Below are 19,063 nucleotides of genomic sequence, written 5' to 3'. Positions count from 1 at the left end.
CCTCTGCATGGAGGTATATCTGTTAAACAGAACAACATACATACATTCAATTGGATGTATATAGGGATAACGCCCATTCAAAAAAAAAAACTCAGAACTTTTCAGCTACTGAAATAACTTCTTTAATAAATGTGAAAGAAAATACATCTATTACAATCGGTAACCTTGTGCCTTCATTAAAATTGAAGTAATTCTGAACTACTGCAATTTGCTTTCCTCTTTTCATTTATTTCTTCCTCTAAGAGACAAAGCAATCTAAGAGACACGACAAGTGAATCAAAAAAGAAGTTGTCATAGGTAAGCTAACAGCAAAAAGTTTTAAAGTAACTTAATTTTGACTTGACTGCCTCTTTAAAACTCTCGTAAATGTATTCTTCAGGTTGTATTAGATGCAACAGTCATATGAATGCATATAAAGAAGATAACTGTTTAACAATACATAAAGATGAACACAACTCAAGCTTCAGGAATGGAAGTGGGTCAACAATTTTCATAAGCCCTCTTATTAAGTTTTCCTAAAAAATATGTATTTAAGAGTTTTCAAAGCTTAAGTAATGAACCGCATGTTCATGCTGGCAGAAAAAGCATTTACTCCCTTCAGAAACAAGAAATACTTGGAAACAACATTCCATGGAATGATGTAATTCCTAAGACAGATATTCCTGAACTAAATGAATTGAATTAGGGAAGTAGTCCACCTAAATTAGAAGGGTCACATCTATACTATAACCTTACTATAGCTTTCTTTCGAACTAGAGCCATCTCTTTTATCCTCCTACCAGGATCCAAAAGTTTCACATCACAGCTTCTTGCTTTTTGCAGTGCTGAAGCCTAAATAAAGCCCTACTTCCAAAGAAGTCATCTGAAATGTAGTTTTTGTAATTTTTTAAATTTTATTAAATGAGTACCTCAGCAAAGCTCTGTACAGTGAACTTCTATTGAGAATGCTAACACTGAAAAAGACAAATCCTATAGAAATACCTTGCCCCTAGAAGCCTTAGTTTTCTGGTTATCAATAGTGATGCCACTTACTATTTAAAACAGCAAAGCCAGAAACTACTAAATGTTTCTGACTGAGGTTTTTCATTAAGGCAAACGGAACTAATTCCAACCTCTCACCTAAGTTCTCATCTCTATTCCAAATGTATGAATGACATCTTACGTTCTGATAAAGGACAGGTAATAGTCACATTTGCAATTAAATCCATATACTATTAAATTCTAAGGGATTTATGTTACAAGAACAATCCAACTATTACCTCTAAGTTTCAGTTAAAAGTTGTTCATGTTGGCAATTGCGCTCCTCAAGTTAGCTCCAGAAGACACTGTTCCTGATAATCTACACATAGAAGAGAGGCAGTGAGGCCTTACCGTCTTATACTCCTCACTCTTAAGCAATTACTATAGAAGTAAATGGGTCACAATATCGATCCAACCTCAGTTTGCTTCACACCAAGATTATATATTATTCCCTTAATAAGTAGTCTCACAAATTAAACATTATACAAAGGTAGCCTGGAGAAGATGACATAAATTCTACTTGTAAGTATAGATAAGGGAGTTCTATTCACACTTGGAGGCACTGCATTCTTAGGCTCTTAAGACAGCAACAGCAGGCTTCCCATACATGTGGGTAGCCCTGTAACAGGCCTACGGGTATTCATCTCTGTAAAACTTGGTCTTGATCTACTCTAAACAAATCCAAAATAACTTATTCCTTAACCAGCACTCCAAGCACACCATCATGGCTTCACATGCCTTTTGTTTCACAATTTTAACACTATTTAAGCACACTATCATTATTCTATTTGAAATCTGTTTATTATGCTTCATGTTTATTTACTCTATTTCTAATTATAACAACTTCGCTAAACACTTAGGTTGTATTTCAGTTTGCACAGAAAGGTTTCAGACATAAAACAAGAATGTTAAAGCATAAAGCACAATACTGTAAAGGTGTCAAAGAAATGAGAAAATTAAGTTGTATTGTACAGGCCACGTGGTAACAAAATGAACCACTGGCATGAAATAAGAAAGGTAAGCGTTTCAGTACAAAACAAGTGCAGGAAGCTCGTGAAAAAAGGTGTAAGTGGTGAAGGAGAGATGTTAAAACAAACAGCAGCACTCTCTTCACATTTTGAACTATCTGTGCAAATGCAGCATTAATAAAAATACCTGTATTTACAAAACAGAGGTAAGGAACAGCAGTTAAAGCTCTGGTTCTTACTGTGATAGTCACAACCCTGGCATCACCTTTTTAAGAACAGGGTTTCCGCTACTCATGGAAAAGAGTCAGGTGCAGAGTTCATGCATTTATGCTACCATACAGCTTATGCTAGTGTTGTCAGCTTGTCAATTAAATCATCAACGGTATTCACAAGAAGTTTTGTATCCTCCTTCTCACTCATACGATGTTGGCCAACTTTGCGGAGGATAATGTCCACATCTTTGCTCAGAACACGATTAGCAACTTGCATAGAGATCTGCCAAGGGACATCATCATCCTTCATGCCATGAATAAGTCTTATGGGACACGTTACAGGAATAGGACTATTCAACACACAGTGGTTTTCTGCTTCTCTAATGAAGTCGTATGTCAGAGAGTAATAGCCTTCCTCACTATGCTTTGTTGGCAACTTCCATTCACCTTTTTCTTCTATTTCTTTTTGTGCCTATAAAAAAAAAGCAAAGAATACACAAGAAAGATGTTATAAATTCTTCAGAGTGCCCCAAATTCTCATTTCTGCTCTAAATGTACTAAAACCGCCTCAGACTTTTTAAATTTCACTTTGCCCAGTCCTATTAGCAGAGAAGGTATATTCCTGCTCGCCTTCCAGCATCTGAGAAGGCAAAATCCCTACCATGTCACAAAAGCTATGCTGCATCTCTCTCCTGCAATTAATCTAGTTAATATTCCCCTGCTCAATTAAGCTTCTCAGCCAGAATCTATCAGAAAGAAAAAGACATACAGCCACAATAAACAGCAAGTCTTTCTGGCTTCAATCAATTCACTGAACCTCAATCAAGGAGACTCCCAGGAAACAAGAATTTTCCAGTGACGAGCCTTTTCTGGCTTTGCTATGATAGCTATGTTTAAGTACCATATTTCCTGACTCTGAAGACAAACCTGTATATTTTCAGAGTTTAAGAAAAACAATTTTTGATGAAGTCAAGTCAATATTTTCTGGGTTTTATCTTCCATTTCCTCTGCTAAATACAGCACAAAATATGTCGTAACAAATATATCAAGCTTATGTCAGCATAATACTAACATGATTGCTACATACAAGAACAGTAACATCTACTGAAAACATGTTTAGGTTTTTTGTACATTATTCCTAAATACCGGTGATCTTTGTCTCACTTAACTTGAACCAACCCTTTATGCTTCCTCTTGTGACCATAATAAGTATCTTTTAAAAAGCAACATTGTTGTTCTTCAGAATTTTCCCTATCTTGAAAAAAAAAGTCAGCATGAAGGATAAGAAATATTTCCTTACACAACATGATGCAACACACTCATTGTTTCAATCTATTAAAATAAGCAAGCCATAAACAAATGTCAAAGTCAAGCCTACTTATGATCAGTAAAGCTTAAACTCATGTAAGAATAAATCCTTAGGTAATGATACTAGAATATTGCCAAAGCATCTTCCAAAAAAAATGAAGAAAATCTTTTAATTATTCTACAGTATGAGTTATTTACTGCCATATTTCTTTGTCACATTATTACAACCAATTTACTTTCCTGAAGACTGGATGTTATCACCATTAAGCAGGCAACCTGAAGGAAGACTTTCTGCCATCTAGATCTTACAGATTCTTCACAAACACACTAATCTGAAGAACTCCCTTTCTACGCATGATCTGTGTCGGATTTATCTCATCCAATATCATCTCAACTACTTTAACAGCTACTACTTCACTCTTGAAACCACAGTCCTATTCACCTTATATCCAATAAGCTGAATAGATCCAATCCAATTTGAATGCAAGTATAAGATCTTTAACACTGGACTCTGATGGACTGCTGAACAACAGGGGTCTATAACTCCATGTCCTTTATGCCACTGTAATATAAACACAGTCTAGGCAGTATTCACACTAGCTTCACAGCAGAAGCACAGTATTTTGCAGATTTTCAAATTAACATGTGTTTTCAGTTTACCTCCACCGCACACGCAGAAAAATTACCAGAAGATGTGCAGGTCAGGTACAGAGTTTGAACAACACAGTATATTAAACGCTTGATAGATTTTAGCTTGCACAAAAGCCAACCATGAGCATTTACCTCAATGGGAAGCCTGTTAAAAGTTGTTACAAGATGATCTGCCGCTACAGCTACTCCAACTAGAGCAACTACTTTATCTGGGCGTGCCATCGCAGCATGAAGCATCAGCCATCCCCCTAAGCTGGAGCCCACCAGAATCTTAAAAGAGAGGAAACAAGATGTTATTTTATAGGAAGCATCTAATAATTTTTTTTTTCTTTCACAAAACATCAGCTTTTGTCTTGTTTAACTGTTTAAATCTTGGGCACAATCCTGCTGTCCTTACCCAGGCAGAACTGCTGTCATCTCCAGTGGAAATTTTGCCTGAGTAAGCACCACAGGATCTGGTATTTTATTATTCTTTTTTGGTTTGGCATGGCTGGTTATTGCTGACTGGGACTGAAACACTGTAAACAAAATGAGAGGTGAAACAATTCAGTACCGCATGCATATTTTATGCTTCCTTCTTAAAATAAATGCACATCACAAAGGCTCAGTGCAGTGACAGGGACCAACAAAAGCAATTTATAATACAAAAAGGTTTTAACAAAATACTGAGGTATTTCCAGGTTGCAGCAGTTTTCGGGTTCCTCACAGTAGTTAAATGAGCTTCTACATTCACTTCTAAAGTTAAAGAAGAAACCAAATGCTACTTCTGCTGACAATTTTGTTAGCTGTTTCACCATATACAGTATCTTTTAATATAAGTCATTTTAATTAGTTAATTCATCAGCATCTGGATACTACCATTCAGATATCGGGAAAAAGCTTTTTCACTAGGAGGGCAGTGCAGCACTGGAACAGGCTGCCCAGAGAGGCCAGGTGGAAACTTCATTCTCAGAGTTTCTGAGACTCCTGAGGACAAAGCCCAGACTGACCTGACCCACTGCAGTGACAGTCCTGTCCTAGGCAGGGGCCCGACCAACTGACCTCCGGATGGTCCTGCCAACCCATGTTTCTATGGTTCTGCGATCTACGTGTGTGTGAAACACATCCTATGAATCTGACTTATTTCAAATTAATCATCTTGAGAGTGAGTGAGTGCAAGTTGTTAAGAGAAAAGAGACTGTAAATAGAAGGTATTGTTTACCACAGCTTTTGTAGTGCATTTTTGAGGATGTAATACTCTGTCTTGAGGGAGGAAAATGTTCTATACATAAAAATAAAATATAACCTGTGGTCCCTCTGTAAGTTCATCCAGTATAGACAGAACATCCTTTCTCCATTTCCCTACTGTGCATTCCTCGATATTACCATTTGAACTTCCACATCCTGTATAGTCAAATCTGCAAAAGTAACCATAAAAATAAAAGTTGTAGTACTGCCTGCAGCTACACAGAATCTAACGAAAAGGTACCATTTAATCAAAATTACACAGAGGACAATGTATCACATGGCTTATTTTCTTACTTGGTCCTGCTTAGCTTTAGCATCAAAAATCGCATGAAAGGAGATTTACATAAAACATGCAACGAGGTGATGCAGTATTCTCTTATAGTGTGAGATACAACTAGCCAGATTTACCAGGATAATTCCCAGACACATGGAATTTCCCTTGCAGCAAAAAAGTGACAAACTTCAATTTTAAAGGTATTTTTAAAATGTAAAAGACACTCTCTTTCAAATACTTCATCAATTATGAATATTTATGAAACTCAGCATTCCACCTGTTCTATCAAAGGAGAATCTCACCAAGCATGTACATGATCCTCTAAAATCATACAAGCCACTGGATAGTTTAATCAGATTTTGCAGTTAAAAAGAATGCTAATAGTGATAATTTACAAAAATTAGAATTCCAGGTCCTAAACCCAAAATTTATAAGCTTTTCTTTCCTTTTTCATTTTTGTGCTTGCAGCCTTAACACAACACATAGCACTGGCTAGACAACAGACATTTATCAGTTTTCTGAATTACTTTCAGAATACATTTTCCTGACTTACCTCAGTCTTTCAACAGACAGAAGGTCTAGGTTTCAAATGCACATTATCACTGGCAGAGAGATACTCTTAAGCTTATATACAGCATAGCCCATATTCCAAACCAAACACCAAAGTCTACATTTACTACTAAGAGATTAAGCAGAATTAATCTCAGTAAATATTTTTTTCTGTCAAAACCATTCCCCCCTCTCCCAACTGATAATTGTTTCATATTCTTGAGGAGAACACTCTGAATGTACCTGATGAAGGCATGACCTAGAGAGCTGCAGAAATCCTCAAGGGCAATTGCTTTCTGACCGTTCATATTTGAATTAAGGCCTGGAAGGAAAATAATCCCTGGATTCCTGCCTTTTAGTTTATGATAAGCTAGATTTGGTCGATCTGGTCGAGTGAGGAAGCTAACCGATGATTTCAGCCTGCAAACTGATAGAAAGAGCTATTTAGTACAATCATCATGATAACCATGGCAGAAATACTAATATTTTATAAAATTAGGGTTCAGGATATACGGGCATATTACTTAAGAATAATATACTTAGGCTCCAGTGAAAAAAACAGTCCCCTCTAAATTCTTCAGTGGTTATAACTACTATTAATCAACCTGGAAGGTAAAACTGGTTGTGATTCATCCTCAGAACATTTAACACCAACCACATAAGCAGTTTACTCAGCAGTTAGCAAAGGGGCTGACAGAAGCTGAATGCTAAAGTCTGCTATGCCTCCTTTTCCCTCAAGTTTTATACAAACTTGAATGTTTACCTATTTTCACACAAGCTGATATTTTTCATCTGTTTAACTTTTTTTATTTTTCCTTTCAATTTTTCAGGAGGGAATTTCAATACATACAACTTTGGGACTGAAGTACTATGCATGAAAGGAAGTTTACAATTACATAAGATGGCAAACTTCTGAGGAAAATTACAACTGAAGGTCAAAACTGCAGCTGGATCAAAACTCCACATCCACAAGATTTATGCAGGAGACAGATACAAAGGGAAAAGTTAAAAAAGAAAGTAGGAACTGGGAAAGAAGCTTGTAATTTTACCTTTTTTAACATGATGAACACAAAACAACATTGGCATTGACCAAAACTAAATAAAATAGCCAATAAATAAATAATATCTAGCCTTTTGGGGGCGTGCCATCAACAGCTATTTCTGCTTAAGCTAAGTATTATTGTCAGCAATACTGAAAATAATTTGATACAGAGCCTATCATCTTATTTATTTAACAGGTGCCATCTTAACCTCAGTCCTTTTCCCAGACATGAAGCACAGAAGATAAAAAAAAAACCCCTACATTTTCTGTAAATACAGAGTAACACAATTAAACACATCCCATAAGAAGAAACAGAGTTGACCTCTGCAGATCTATGATTTTCTTAATCATCTTCTAAACAGGCACAGATATCTCATCACATGATTTAGTGTGTTCTTGCTAGGGCAGATAAACTATTCTATTGCTCATGTTGTTCTACATTTATCCAGAATAAAATTTCACTTTGCAAATCTAAGTATTTTGCAAATATTTTAAAAATGCAAGATTGTTCAGTTCAACTTCCAGCGAAGTGATCTGCTACACATTATTAGAAGAAAGGGAAGTTTTCCTATCAGTGTACTGAGAACTAATGAAATTGTTTTGTTTTGTTTTAGTTCAAGATAGCAAACCAGACATACTTTGAAAGCGAGCATTAGGTTGGACTGTTATTCACATTAATAACCCTCGAAAATTTGAACTGTTTTCAAACAAGGAAGAAAGATTATCAAAGTCAACACTGACTAATGCATACTACAATGAATCTCAATGGCTGTTACCATATTTAATCCAAGTTTAGCTGTCTATTGTGGGTGAAGGTAAGTGATTTGTACAGAGGTGTTAGTGAGAATTAATCCACTCTATTATCCCACTTAGCAAGATAATTTGTTAAACTGAAAGCTTGGTCTAGACTTCTGATAAGACTTTGATACTCTTAATTCTTAGAATAAAAGAGGACATGTTCTTGAATACTGCAAATCAATAGTGAGGTACAAAATCCACGCTACCCCAAATGAAAGATGAGGGCTCCCTGGTGACATAACCAGTAGATAAATTCTGCAAAAACAGGTCTTGACAGTATCACACCATTTAACTGTTCTGCAGCATTGGGTTCTGTTTCCTCTCTATCAGAGAGATTACAGTTAAGCTTTTTGTATTAATTTGCACATGCATGAGTAATGGTGGATTTAATGGTGGAAAGATGCTGGATATTACAAAACACTGAACGCTAACCGTTAAAATGTAACAGGTAGAAATCTGAACCACAGATTAAAAACATTAAAACTTTCCTGAAAAGTTTGGACAGTTTTTTATCCTACTAATGCTGCAATTATTATGAAGGGGAATAAATATCACAGTAAAGGTGTATTTATTGAGAAGTGTCCGCACTACAGCTTTTTGTTTGCATGTCTATGTCAGTAAGCCAGCCATTTCTTCACCTGCCAACAACAGGTCAGATACACCAGAACGTGCTAAACTTTATAGCAAGAATTAGGAATATTGTTCTCTCCCATAAATCCTCATAACCACCTCTGCAGGGGTCAGGTTTCCATCCTGCAGCACTCTGCAGAGTGCCCTCAAACTCTGACACTGAGCAAGATTTAAACTGCAGCTACAAGGCAACTACTATCTAAGCTACTCCACAAACTAGCCTTCTACATTTGACAAGTGTCACTGTCAATGCACCAGCAGCAATTCTAACCTGAATAACACAAAAACCTAACGCCACCACCCCAGCCAGACAATCTGAAAGCATAGTCCACATGAGTTGTGTTCTCAGACCTCTCTTTAGACTGGTCAAAAACATTAATAACTGAATATCCACCCAGTAATTTCTTCTCCTGATCTAACTGAAAGACCTCAGCAAGACCAGGGGAGCACTTCTGAAGGGTGCAGATTACTGCAAATTGCAGTCAGCAGCAGCTAACTACAGCAAGACCCAGGAACCTTGTCTGATACTATGGAAGCCTCTTGTAACAGAAACACTGCCATTTTGTGTTGTGGCCAGCAGCAATCACAAATGAGGCCAGAACTACATAGGTGGAAGCCTTAACCAAAGCCAAAGAAATCCTCCGAACAATATGGGACACTCACGCACTGTAAGCTACCCCCTGCAAAGAGGAGTAGCAGACAAATGCAGCTCTTCTAAATAATGGACTCTACATTGTCCACACTTTGTTTCATGCAACCACTGATACTACAGGGTTAAAAAACCCACCAGGAGACCAACGGGAACTGCTGCTTAGCCCTCTCTCAGGGCACCTGACAGCACCCTCAACAATCAGCTATTCTGATCATGCTACAACCATCTTCTCTAACCTTCCAGGAAAACAAAAAATCAAGAAAAATCATTGCAAGTACCTTTTTATGCAGACACACAACACGTGCCCTTAGCACTAGCAAACACTTTTATTCACTTCTACTTTGAGCAATCTCAGATGAGGTTCACTCTCTCAGCAAGGAAAGTGAACAGTTTTCTGTCGAGTTCAGGGAACTGGATAAACTCAACAAATCAGACAAACACTGCATGTGGAAGAGCAAGCAAGTGGCCCTGTGTTTGGGCAGGCGATCACTTCACTCAACAGTGGAGGCCAGCAGAGCCTTTCAGCGGCCGGGCGAGGCCTCACCCTTCAGGGTGATCATAAACGTGCCTTGGGCACGTTTCACAGCCCAGCGAGGGAACTGGGCCACCTCCTCCTATTCCCAGCTGCTAAGAAAGCAGTTGAGGAGAAACAACGGCAGCCCTGCTGGAAAGCAGCTGCTCTCTGAACTCGCGCCGGCCCGCGCAGCCCCTGCGTGCACCCTGGGCTCCCCCCCCCAAGGCTGCAAGGGGGGAGACAGCCAACGGACTTTAACGGTCGAGCCGCCCCGCCCCCGCGGCTCCCGGCCAGCACACCGCGCTGAAAGGCGGCCGGGGTGGGGAGGGCACCTCCCCGCCGACGGACAGACAGACACGGACAGACAGTCACACAAGCCTCATCTCCCCCAGACTGACTGACACCCCGGCCGGCGCCCAAAGGGCAGCGCAGGAAGACCAGCAGAGGCGCCCCACGCCCCGTCCCTTACCCGGGAGCCCCAGGACAGGGCGGCTCCCCCACCCCAAGCAGCCCGCGGCGGCGCCACCGCTCCGCACCAGCCCCCTCACTGCGCCCGCCGCTGCCGCCATGGCCGCCAGCGCGACGGACGGGGGAGGCGCCTCACTGCGCACACGCCGCCCGCGGCCGGCAGGGCCACGCGTATGCGCTCCGCCCCGCCTGCGGCCCACCGGGAAGGGACGCGCGTGCGCCGTCGCTGCTCGCGGCGGAGGTGGGCAGTGGCCTGGGGGGGGGGGGCGGCCCCGCCCCCGCGGCCCTTGCCGCTCCCTGCGGACGTTAGGGCGGATGTCGGGGCGGGCGGGGGCTAAAACTCACCCGAAGCGCCTTGCGCGCGCTGTGGCCTTTAGAGGCGATGCGTCCCGGAGAGGCGGTGGTCGGTTGAGGTGTCCCTGTGTAAGGCTGGTAAGGCCTAGTCTAAAAAAAATCAGGTATTTCAGGTAGCCTCTAGCTGCGTGGATATAAAATACTGTGTTATAGGTAATTACCTGGTTCTTGCAGGCTCGGCTAAAAGAATCTTTCAGGACCCCTCCTCCCTCGATCACGCATCTGACGGCGTGGAGTCTTAGCAATTTCTCCATCTACCGGTCGTTCGAAGTTACTAGTAATTAGTTACCATTTTTTTTAGTGTAGAGTCACAGTTGTCCATGCAAATAAAGCCAAGGTTGTCAAAACACGGTTTTACTTCGGAAAGATCTTTGCACCCAGTATTTTTTATATACAGGCCACGGCAGCCGCCCGACAAGGAGGGAAATAACGTGAAGAGAAGTCAGTGCCTACAGAGCTAAGGGTGTTTTCTCACGGAAGGGCCAGTCTATTCTGTGAGAAACAGCAGGCCAAGGACGGCAGCAGCTGCAGTTTCTAGAGGCAGCCCGTGTATTTTGAAAGGTAAGGAGGCACCTGACTCTCCTGGCTTGGTGGGCTCACAGACCCACGACAAAAGATGGAGCCTACTGGTCTAGTTTAACATGGTACAGGGAAAAACTGCTTATGTTACTTTGTCTTGATGTCCACCAATACAAAAACCATTACTCTGTGTGTGTAATGACAATAGAAATTGTACTGAAGGGGTCAAAAACTGTGTGGGCCTTTATGATGAGAGCCCTAATATCTCCTGCCATCAGAGTTGCAATCAAAACATTAGGCAAACAAAATCTTGAAATTCAGCAATTTCTATTTTGTAGTTAAAAAAATTTCAGTTGCCAGGACTATTCATTTACAATTTTCAAACTAGGTGGACTGTAAAAGGAGAAAGCTAGGTATATGCAATACATACATATATATATATGTATATAGACACTCCTAATTTCACTACCATCCCTGAAAGATTATTTTTTGTAGCTTTTTAATGGGAAAAATATGGAATGTTTAGGTTATTACTGAGAAGTACAAAATTGCTTACACAAGTGTATACAAAATTATTTAAAAGAAAACCTGACAAATCTCAAAATGAAGAATCAGGTGAATATTTAAAGCAAGTGTGTTTTTAAAAACATTTATTGAAATGCCTTCATTGCATCATGCAGGATACAAAAATCATGATTAGAAAACCTTTATAACCATACTTATAAGTAAAATCAAGATACATCAGGGAACAATAATAATTATATAAACCAAAGCAATTAATTTTTGATAGTGCTTTAAATCATTAGATTACAAGCTTCTTATGGTGATCTGCACAGATGATAACTGTCCCTTCTTTCATGATTCAAGTCAGAAGTGGTGTATATCATGCTAGACCAACCATGTCACCTGTGTATACCACAAAAAAGAATTCATACCCGTTCATTACAGATACAGGGTTTTAAAAGTACAATAAAAATATTCTGTCAGCCTATTTTTATTCTGCTTTCAGTTTTTAATTTGCTCCATCAAAAGCCATTAACTTTTCATTATGGAAAAACGTCTAATGTGCTTTCTTTAATTACACAAACCACATAGCACATACAACTCGATTACTGGAATGGGGACTTCTTTAAAGTCATAATAAATGAGCCTTTCTTGAAATTCAGTTCCATTAAATACGTTTTTGCAATATTAGTCAAGGACTTGAAAGAGGTTTTAAATCGGAGACCACTGCATCCTCAGATTTCAGTTACTTGAAACTTTGAGCTTTTTTTTTTTATTTATACACTGCTTAGTGTAAACTCTTAGAAATTGCCTCTTTATTTGTATTCTATTTGTCAGCATTACTCTGTGCAGACATGCATGTAAAAAAAAACATTCTGGACTGAAATCCTGGCTTTAATGGATTTAGATAGGTAGATATTTTGACACTGGCTTCACAGGGACCAATATTTGAGACATTTGAATAGAGTGTTCACTTGGCACAGAGTAAGATTAAAACCATACTAGGACCTGACTACATCAAAAGAAAATTGATGCAAGATCCAGCTCAATCTATTCAACAGGGCAGATTAAGAAAACACCTCCTTATGACAAAGTTTCCTTCTAATATCAAGTTTCCTGTTTTTTTTTTTTTTTTTTTTTTTTTTTAGTATCACCTTGTGGAAGAAGAAAAAAAAAATCGATCTTTATAAAGCTATCTTCTTTTTTTGTTGTTGAGCTCCACAGATGCAGACTTTAAATATCCACTTGGTGCAACTGGGTTATTTGACCATATAGAATATTTTAACAATTTAATTATGTTAAAAGTCAGGAAGAGTTTTGGCACTGTCCCATTATAGAAAGCTAAAGTACAACTAACGATTTGAAAAAAAAAAACCCATTATGATAGGGGAATTTTATAACTCTTTGGCTCTGTTGCAAATATTTAACTACTAAGGCAAGTGTGTGTACCTTAGGGTTGCTTTTTATTTTTTTATAAAATACTTGACTAAAAGTTTTAAAAAGTCAGCTAATCATCTATAAATGTCAAATGCTGCATATTAAAATATATGCTATTATACCTTTTTGTTCCATTACTAGAATTTTTGCATACTGATGAGAACACACACATTTGTAAACTGTTTAGTATGAGCTTATGAAGACATTCTCTGCATAGGAGAATTTGTACAGAACTATCATTTAATCAAGATGCTGTCATTTAAGTTGCCTGATTATCCATTTCAGAGCACTGTGATTGAACAGCTTTAGCTCTTTTTGCTCCTATACAGATCAACTAAAATAAGCAACAGGTCCTCCTTTTCAATGCATTTATAAAACCCTTTCATTCTGAGGTTTTGGGTGCATATCATAAGGAGGATATTTCTGAGCATTCACCAGCAATGTATGTGGCTTTTTGGATTTTACTACATATGGCTAACTTCATATGTTAGGTTATTGCAATATGCCCTATTGCCCCATTTTATTATAACATGAAGTGGGTGTAGCCTTCTGCGCCTGTAACAATAACATCCATCCATATTCTCATGGCTTCTGGCGTTGGAGCAACCATATAGTATATCCGGTCATGTGTCTTAACACTGAAAGTGAGCAGTGGATTGGGACTCTAAAACAAAAAGAAGAAGAAACAAAGATATCAAAAGAATGAAATGAAACCAATTTATTGGCACTTTAAGTAAAATTATTTACAGGGAGACTTGGGACAGGGTTACGGAGAATGATGCAATGCAAAATGCTGAGCACTGCATCCTACATTGCAGTCCTGGAAGCAGAGATGTGTTTAAAGTGCTTGCACCCAGCACAAACACTTTTTTGTGACATGCTTCCACTCTTGTTTATTATACAGCAGTACAGGGCTCCCAATATCTGCTTCACATCCAAACAAGTAATTCCCTAGGTACCCCATCCAGAGGTCAAAAGCACTTTGGCTGAAACTAGTCCAGGTGTGAAAGATAAGTTCAGAGCTCACAGCTCTTCTAAATTATACATGTGAGGCAATGGGATGCCATCACCTGCAAGTACCAGTTAATTCCATCCCTATGATAGATGCATACTGCCATCCATCTCTTGATTTACCAAAGCCACTGAATTCCATGGTATAGCCAAGAATAGGGCTAAGGAATTCCTCCAGCAAATCCCATGTGGAACAGTCACTTGGCACATAGTCTCTCTCTCTCCCCCTCCCCCCCCTTCTATTTTCACTGATATAAAAGAATAATGCTTACCAGTGGTCTGGCTTCATCTTCCTTTTCCTCCACCCTGTTTATGTGCAAGGTTATTTATATTGTCAACTCTCCCTTTGTATTTATAAAAGCTACTGCACTTTGGGTACTGCCATACGATACTCAGTTAAAACAACAGTAACAAGGATTACCTTATATGCATTCTTTAGATGATCATAATAAACTTCTTCAATAGCTTGAAAATATATTACACCTTTTAATTTAGTTTCGTGTTTGTCTAAAATGGAAAAGAGAGAATGACTTTTGAAAATAGTGATAAACAAGAAGCAAAAGGGTAATTTTCATTTCCACATTTGTCAGCAGATATAAATGACTGGACTAGCACTTCTTGTGAAATGCCCCAGAAATCCTCAACCTCTCTTATCAGTAGGACAGTTGAGTTAAAAGAGATATATTTCTTACTTCATTTAATTTGTCTTCTTTTCAGCTTGGTTTCCAAGGAAATAAGGCTTTTGCAATTTCCTTATTTGTAAGCCAGTGCCTTCACTAAAGCATCTGAACCTTTTGTCCGGTTTTAGCTAACAAAGGCACAGATGTCTCTGAGATATTAAGTTCCCTCAATTCCATTGGTAGCTAAGTAGAAGAGAGAAATCCACATAATCTCACTTGGGGCAAGGATTCCCTCCAACTGTCTGTACTGTTTAGACTACTGGATGGCCAGTCATCATCATAAACCAGCCAGACTTCACATATTCCTGAAGTGTCACAACAAAGCTAGCAGGGTAAGACCCATGGTTTTCCTTCAACGAAAAACTGCTATGAAAAGCAAATCTGAGAAACAATTTGATAGTGAAAGGCTTACATTAGAACAGCATTAGTATTTTTATTTATTTAGAAATGCTTCTTCCTGTTTATAATAAATCTGTAGTCTCAAGCTAATATTTATTATTCAACTGTGAGATTAACAGGTTGCAGGCAAGCTTCTACGAGCTTTGACAAATGGACTAGTTTATGGGAGGTTAAAAGTTTCTGTGCAGCAGCTGCAGCATTGTGATTGTCTGTTTGCACATTCTTACTCTGTGACACCTATGGTAAAAGCCAAATTAGAGGTAGTTTGCCTGTCTTATGAAAGGGACCTTCCATTTGCTTCAGAGCATCAGAGGTAAGAATGCCTGAATGGATAATGTACAAAGCTGAAATAAAGGGTGGGAGTCTTCTCACTTAAGTTTTGATATCTACAATGGAGATACAGCTGAGCTAGTTGTTTAGTCTCTCTTTAAGGTCAATGGAGAGAAGCAGCCACCGCTAGGGTGTAAATTCTAAACTATTTAGGTATCTACCTTCAGGGGAGGTATTATATTAAGTCCCATCCTAAGAATCAAAAGAAAGGTTTTGCATCATCTGTATCTCTTATTAGGAGATTTTAAAAATAAACAGATTAAGAAGGTTGATTTTCTGTACAGCCTCCATATGGCCTCCACTTTGGCATTGATTTCTGCCATCTGGCAGACCCAACTGGGAAAGAAGGTATTCAGATAAGATAAAGTATTATTGCACATTGTATCTATAAAGGAGAAGGAGTTACAAATTATTTAAAGTCTGGCTTTACATACATAGGGTGCCTTAACACACAGCAGAGATCAGTCTGTGGCCTACAGACCACCAGCCTACAGCCTGGAGATACAAGGAGGATACAGACTGTAAACATCTTAAGAATCACAACTATAATGTGCTACAAGAAAAAGAAACAGGACAGATCAAGCATCTTCCGTGTCCTACATTCTCCTGCAATGGAACAGAATTTGTTAAATAATCCCAGAGAGTATTAAGAAACATCAAAGCTACATATGACATAAATGGGCAAGCTTCCTTCCAGTCCTTTTTGGCAGTCTTTGGGAGATATAATGCCTTCTGGCCCCCAGTTATTCCATTAGCACTGAACAGTTAAGCAGAACATCTCAGTCAGTCCCCCGAGAGATTCTACAGACATTCTGAACACTCATGAACTCCGCTTACATCCTCTGAGTAGCTGCAATCAATTTCCAAAGCTTCAGATGACAGTAAAAAAAAAAATCCCAGAAGCCCAATGATACACTGTTGGGAATCTCCCTGCCAACCCCCAGGGAACCAGAAGTTCTGAAGTATAAGATTACTACATTATAGCACACACTATACTAAACTAAATACAATACTATAGAACATAGTATATCTATACAGTAGAAGCAAGCAGTGATCCACTCTCCTTTCAAGTCCCGCTTGGGTCTCAGTTACAGCAACATTTCAGGTACCCACGAACTCCTATCACAGTGGCCTTTGTGGAGTCTCATGTGTATTTCAGGTCAGAAAATGGAGATGTTTTAGCCACTACACTAAATTTTCACGCTTCAGGGTAAATTCTTTGTTCAGTACACTTGTGGAATGAAAACAATATACCTATATGTTCGTTTAGTGTTCATTTACTCTGAATTTGCAGCATCAATATTTATTTTGGAAGTCTAACATATATTTGAAAATCTAGCCAGATCCTCACTTATACACACAGCTGCATTTTTGCTCAGCTGGTACAGAATTCTCATGAAACCTTCTTTGCTCGCTGGAGTCCTGGAGACATTACAGAAAGTCTTCTTTGGTAACTGAAATTGCATTATGGCAACTGTACTGCACTCAAAACTGAAACTGGAAATTATTAACATAACTGCTTAAAAAACAGAAAAGATCAGGACCAAATGGGAACGCTATTGTATGTTACAGGCTTTGCTAACCAGAAAAACAGCTGTTAAGAACAAAACAAAAAAGAACTGTTTCTGTTTGTCATACTCGTCACAGTATTATTGTAAACTACCAAGAAATATTTAGTGGATATGTAATGAATTCAGATGATGTACTTTAAAAAGGATGGACTAAGCAATATATAATTACCATCAATTTTAAGTTCCGCATGACTTGCTGAAAAGGAATAATGTCCTAAAAGGAAATGGAACTGTGTTGGTTTTTTTTTTTAACCAGATGTTTTCTTCTGCTTCTTAGCAATTACCATCCCACATATGCCCCTGTTTGACCTCTCCTAACAATAAAAATTCAGAACACAAAGTAACTTTTATGGCTTCCTCCAAAACTTTCAAGTCAAACTCAGTGTAGGCTTGCAGAACAAATTGTGGGACCTAAGAACTTAAGTCCCAAAGTTCTTAAGTTCCAAATTCTGTTTTTGACTTAATATAACTAATTACTATAATGCTTATAATAGCTCCAGATATCGTATTAAGACAATTTAATCTACAGAAACCTCTTTGGAGCATTTCATGTTCATTTTAAAATTCCTTAGACTCTCTCAAAATCTGGTAAACTCCTGAAGTCTACTGCTGTGTATTTAACTTCCTGAAAGACTTTTCAGCACATAAAGTCAGGGAACTGCAGAAGCGTTCCATTTAATTTTTTTAGTAAGTATCACAGATTATATTCGTTATGTTGGCAACAAGAAATCATTCTGTCATTGGGGGAAGTAGGTAATAATATTTAAAAATAAGTTATGTGTAGCCATTATTCTATGTACTAAGAATGTGATGATCTTACATTTTTTCTCTTGCCTGTCCACTCTCCCCCTTTGTCAGTTATACTCATTTGTGTCTTATCTGTTCCTAGGATTAAACACTACAGGGCAGGGACTGCATCATCTGTGACTGTATACATAAAATGCCCCAACAAAATGCAACTTCCAGTTTTACTTGGGATTCCCTCTATATTTCTAACATGACTGAGGTTGATGGGGAAACAGAGGGACATACATAGCCTAACAGTGATCCTGGAAGACAACCTACCTGCATAGTAAGTAAAAGTTCTCTTGTTTCTGTCAAAAACAAACCACCGTTTTTTCCATGTTTTAATTTTCCCTCCCATCTTAATCAGAAAGCCTCGGCAGGTCTTCTCTGTGAGGGAGACATGGTAACAGGTCTCTATGTTGTGACCAGCTGTTTCAATGTGACTTCGCAGATCAAAGTCTTCCTTTCTAATGGGCAAATAGCGAGTCAAGGGACGGGCCTACAAGAAAACAAAGAAAAAAATTTTCTTTTAAACAAAAGTCAACTTTTCTCCTATGCTCTTTATTTCTGCTGCAAGGACATAATTGCAAACTGCCCATAGATTCCAACAATGAAGGTAACAATAGAGTGCTTTGTGCTGCAGGCCTAGTTTTCTTCAAAAGAAAAATCCTTAAAACATGTATCTTTACAAAGTGTTTGATACTTGTATAAAAGTGAGATTAGAGCATGGGAACATCTCAAAATCATCAGATGGATAAATTGGTAAAACAGGGACCAGAGCACAGATAGGTTGTTTTAGAATTAAAACACAAATTAAATGTAAAAGGTCTGTGGCTGCTTTTAGAGGAATTGAGTTGTGTTAAACAAACCTTTTACATCTCTGGACAAGATATTCACTCTCTGTGCAGCAAAATGGGTATGTAGGTCATTAACATTTCAGCATTACAGGTACTTCAATGCAAAGTATAATAAAAACAACAAAAACATGCTCTTACTAGGAAAAAGTAGTATTAGGAAGAATGAGAGTGAACTGTGCTCCCTAGCTAGCTTCACAAAGACTGCTGTAAGCAAAGTATAATTACTTTCTTCTGAACTAATTAAATGCGGTCTCTAGTTCATAATCTGCAACAAAGTATAGAGAGCTGAAGTGCATCCCCCT

The 19,063-nt window shown here is 38.6% G+C and overlaps 2 protein-coding genes and 1 long non-coding RNA gene across 14 annotated transcripts in view; 1 reads left to right on the top strand and 2 right to left on the bottom strand.

Annotated features, from left to right (window-relative positions):
* Window positions 1–106: 106 nt before the first annotated feature.
* Window positions 107–10,729, bottom strand: ABHD10 (abhydrolase domain containing 10, depalmitoylase). Of its 3 annotated transcripts, none has more exons than XM_064522110.1 (5): window positions 10,659–10,729; window positions 6,453–6,636; window positions 5,445–5,556; window positions 4,292–4,429; window positions 107–2,672 (listed from the first exon to the last, which is right to left on the bottom strand). In XM_064522110.1, exons 2-5 carry the CDS (start codon window positions 6,515–6,517, stop codon window positions 2,331–2,333), a joined length of 657 nt encoding a protein of 218 aa, XP_064378180.1. In that variant the 5' UTR covers window positions 6,518–6,636; window positions 10,659–10,729; the 3' UTR covers window positions 107–2,330. The 3 variants fall into 3 exon arrangements, with proteins under 3 accessions (XP_064378180.1, XP_025978269.2, XP_064378185.1); XM_026122484.2 differs by lacking the exon at window positions 10,659–10,729 and adding an exon at window positions 10,315–10,540; XM_064522115.1 differs by lacking the exon at window positions 10,659–10,729 and adding an exon at window positions 8,256–10,224.
* LOC112996797 (uncharacterized) lies at window positions 10,666–18,190 on the top strand. 2 transcript variants are annotated; one of them, XR_003262558.2, is made up of 3 exons: window positions 10,666–10,745; window positions 11,065–11,228; window positions 18,008–18,190. It is a non-coding gene; the product is annotated as an uncharacterized LOC112996797 (long non-coding RNA). The 2 variants fall into 2 exon arrangements; XR_010392056.1 differs by having other exon boundaries at window positions 10,821–11,228.
* The window catches only part of PHLDB2 (pleckstrin homology like domain family B member 2), an 88,581-nt gene continuing 81,337 nt past the window's right edge, over window positions 11,820–19,063 (bottom strand). For all 9 annotated transcript variants that reach the window (XM_064522081.1, XM_064522039.1, XM_064522049.1 and 6 more), the window contains 3 exons: window positions 18,184–18,403; window positions 14,560–14,645; window positions 11,820–13,791 (listed from right to left, as the gene is read on the bottom strand). In XM_064522081.1, coding sequence (XP_064378151.1) covers window positions 13,651–13,791; window positions 14,560–14,645; window positions 18,184–18,403 — 447 coding nt within the window. In that variant the 3' untranslated portion in view covers window positions 11,820–13,650. The remainder of the gene's footprint in view (window positions 13,792–14,559; window positions 14,646–18,183; window positions 18,404–19,063) is intronic.

This window comes from Dromaius novaehollandiae, chromosome 1, assembly GCF_036370855.1.
Source record: "Dromaius novaehollandiae isolate bDroNov1 chromosome 1, bDroNov1.hap1, whole genome shotgun sequence".
Taxonomy (NCBI): Eukaryota; Metazoa; Chordata; class Aves; order Casuariiformes; family Dromaiidae; genus Dromaius; species Dromaius novaehollandiae.
Note: the sequence above shows the minus strand (reverse complement) of the source record. Positions and strands in the feature narration are given on the sequence as shown.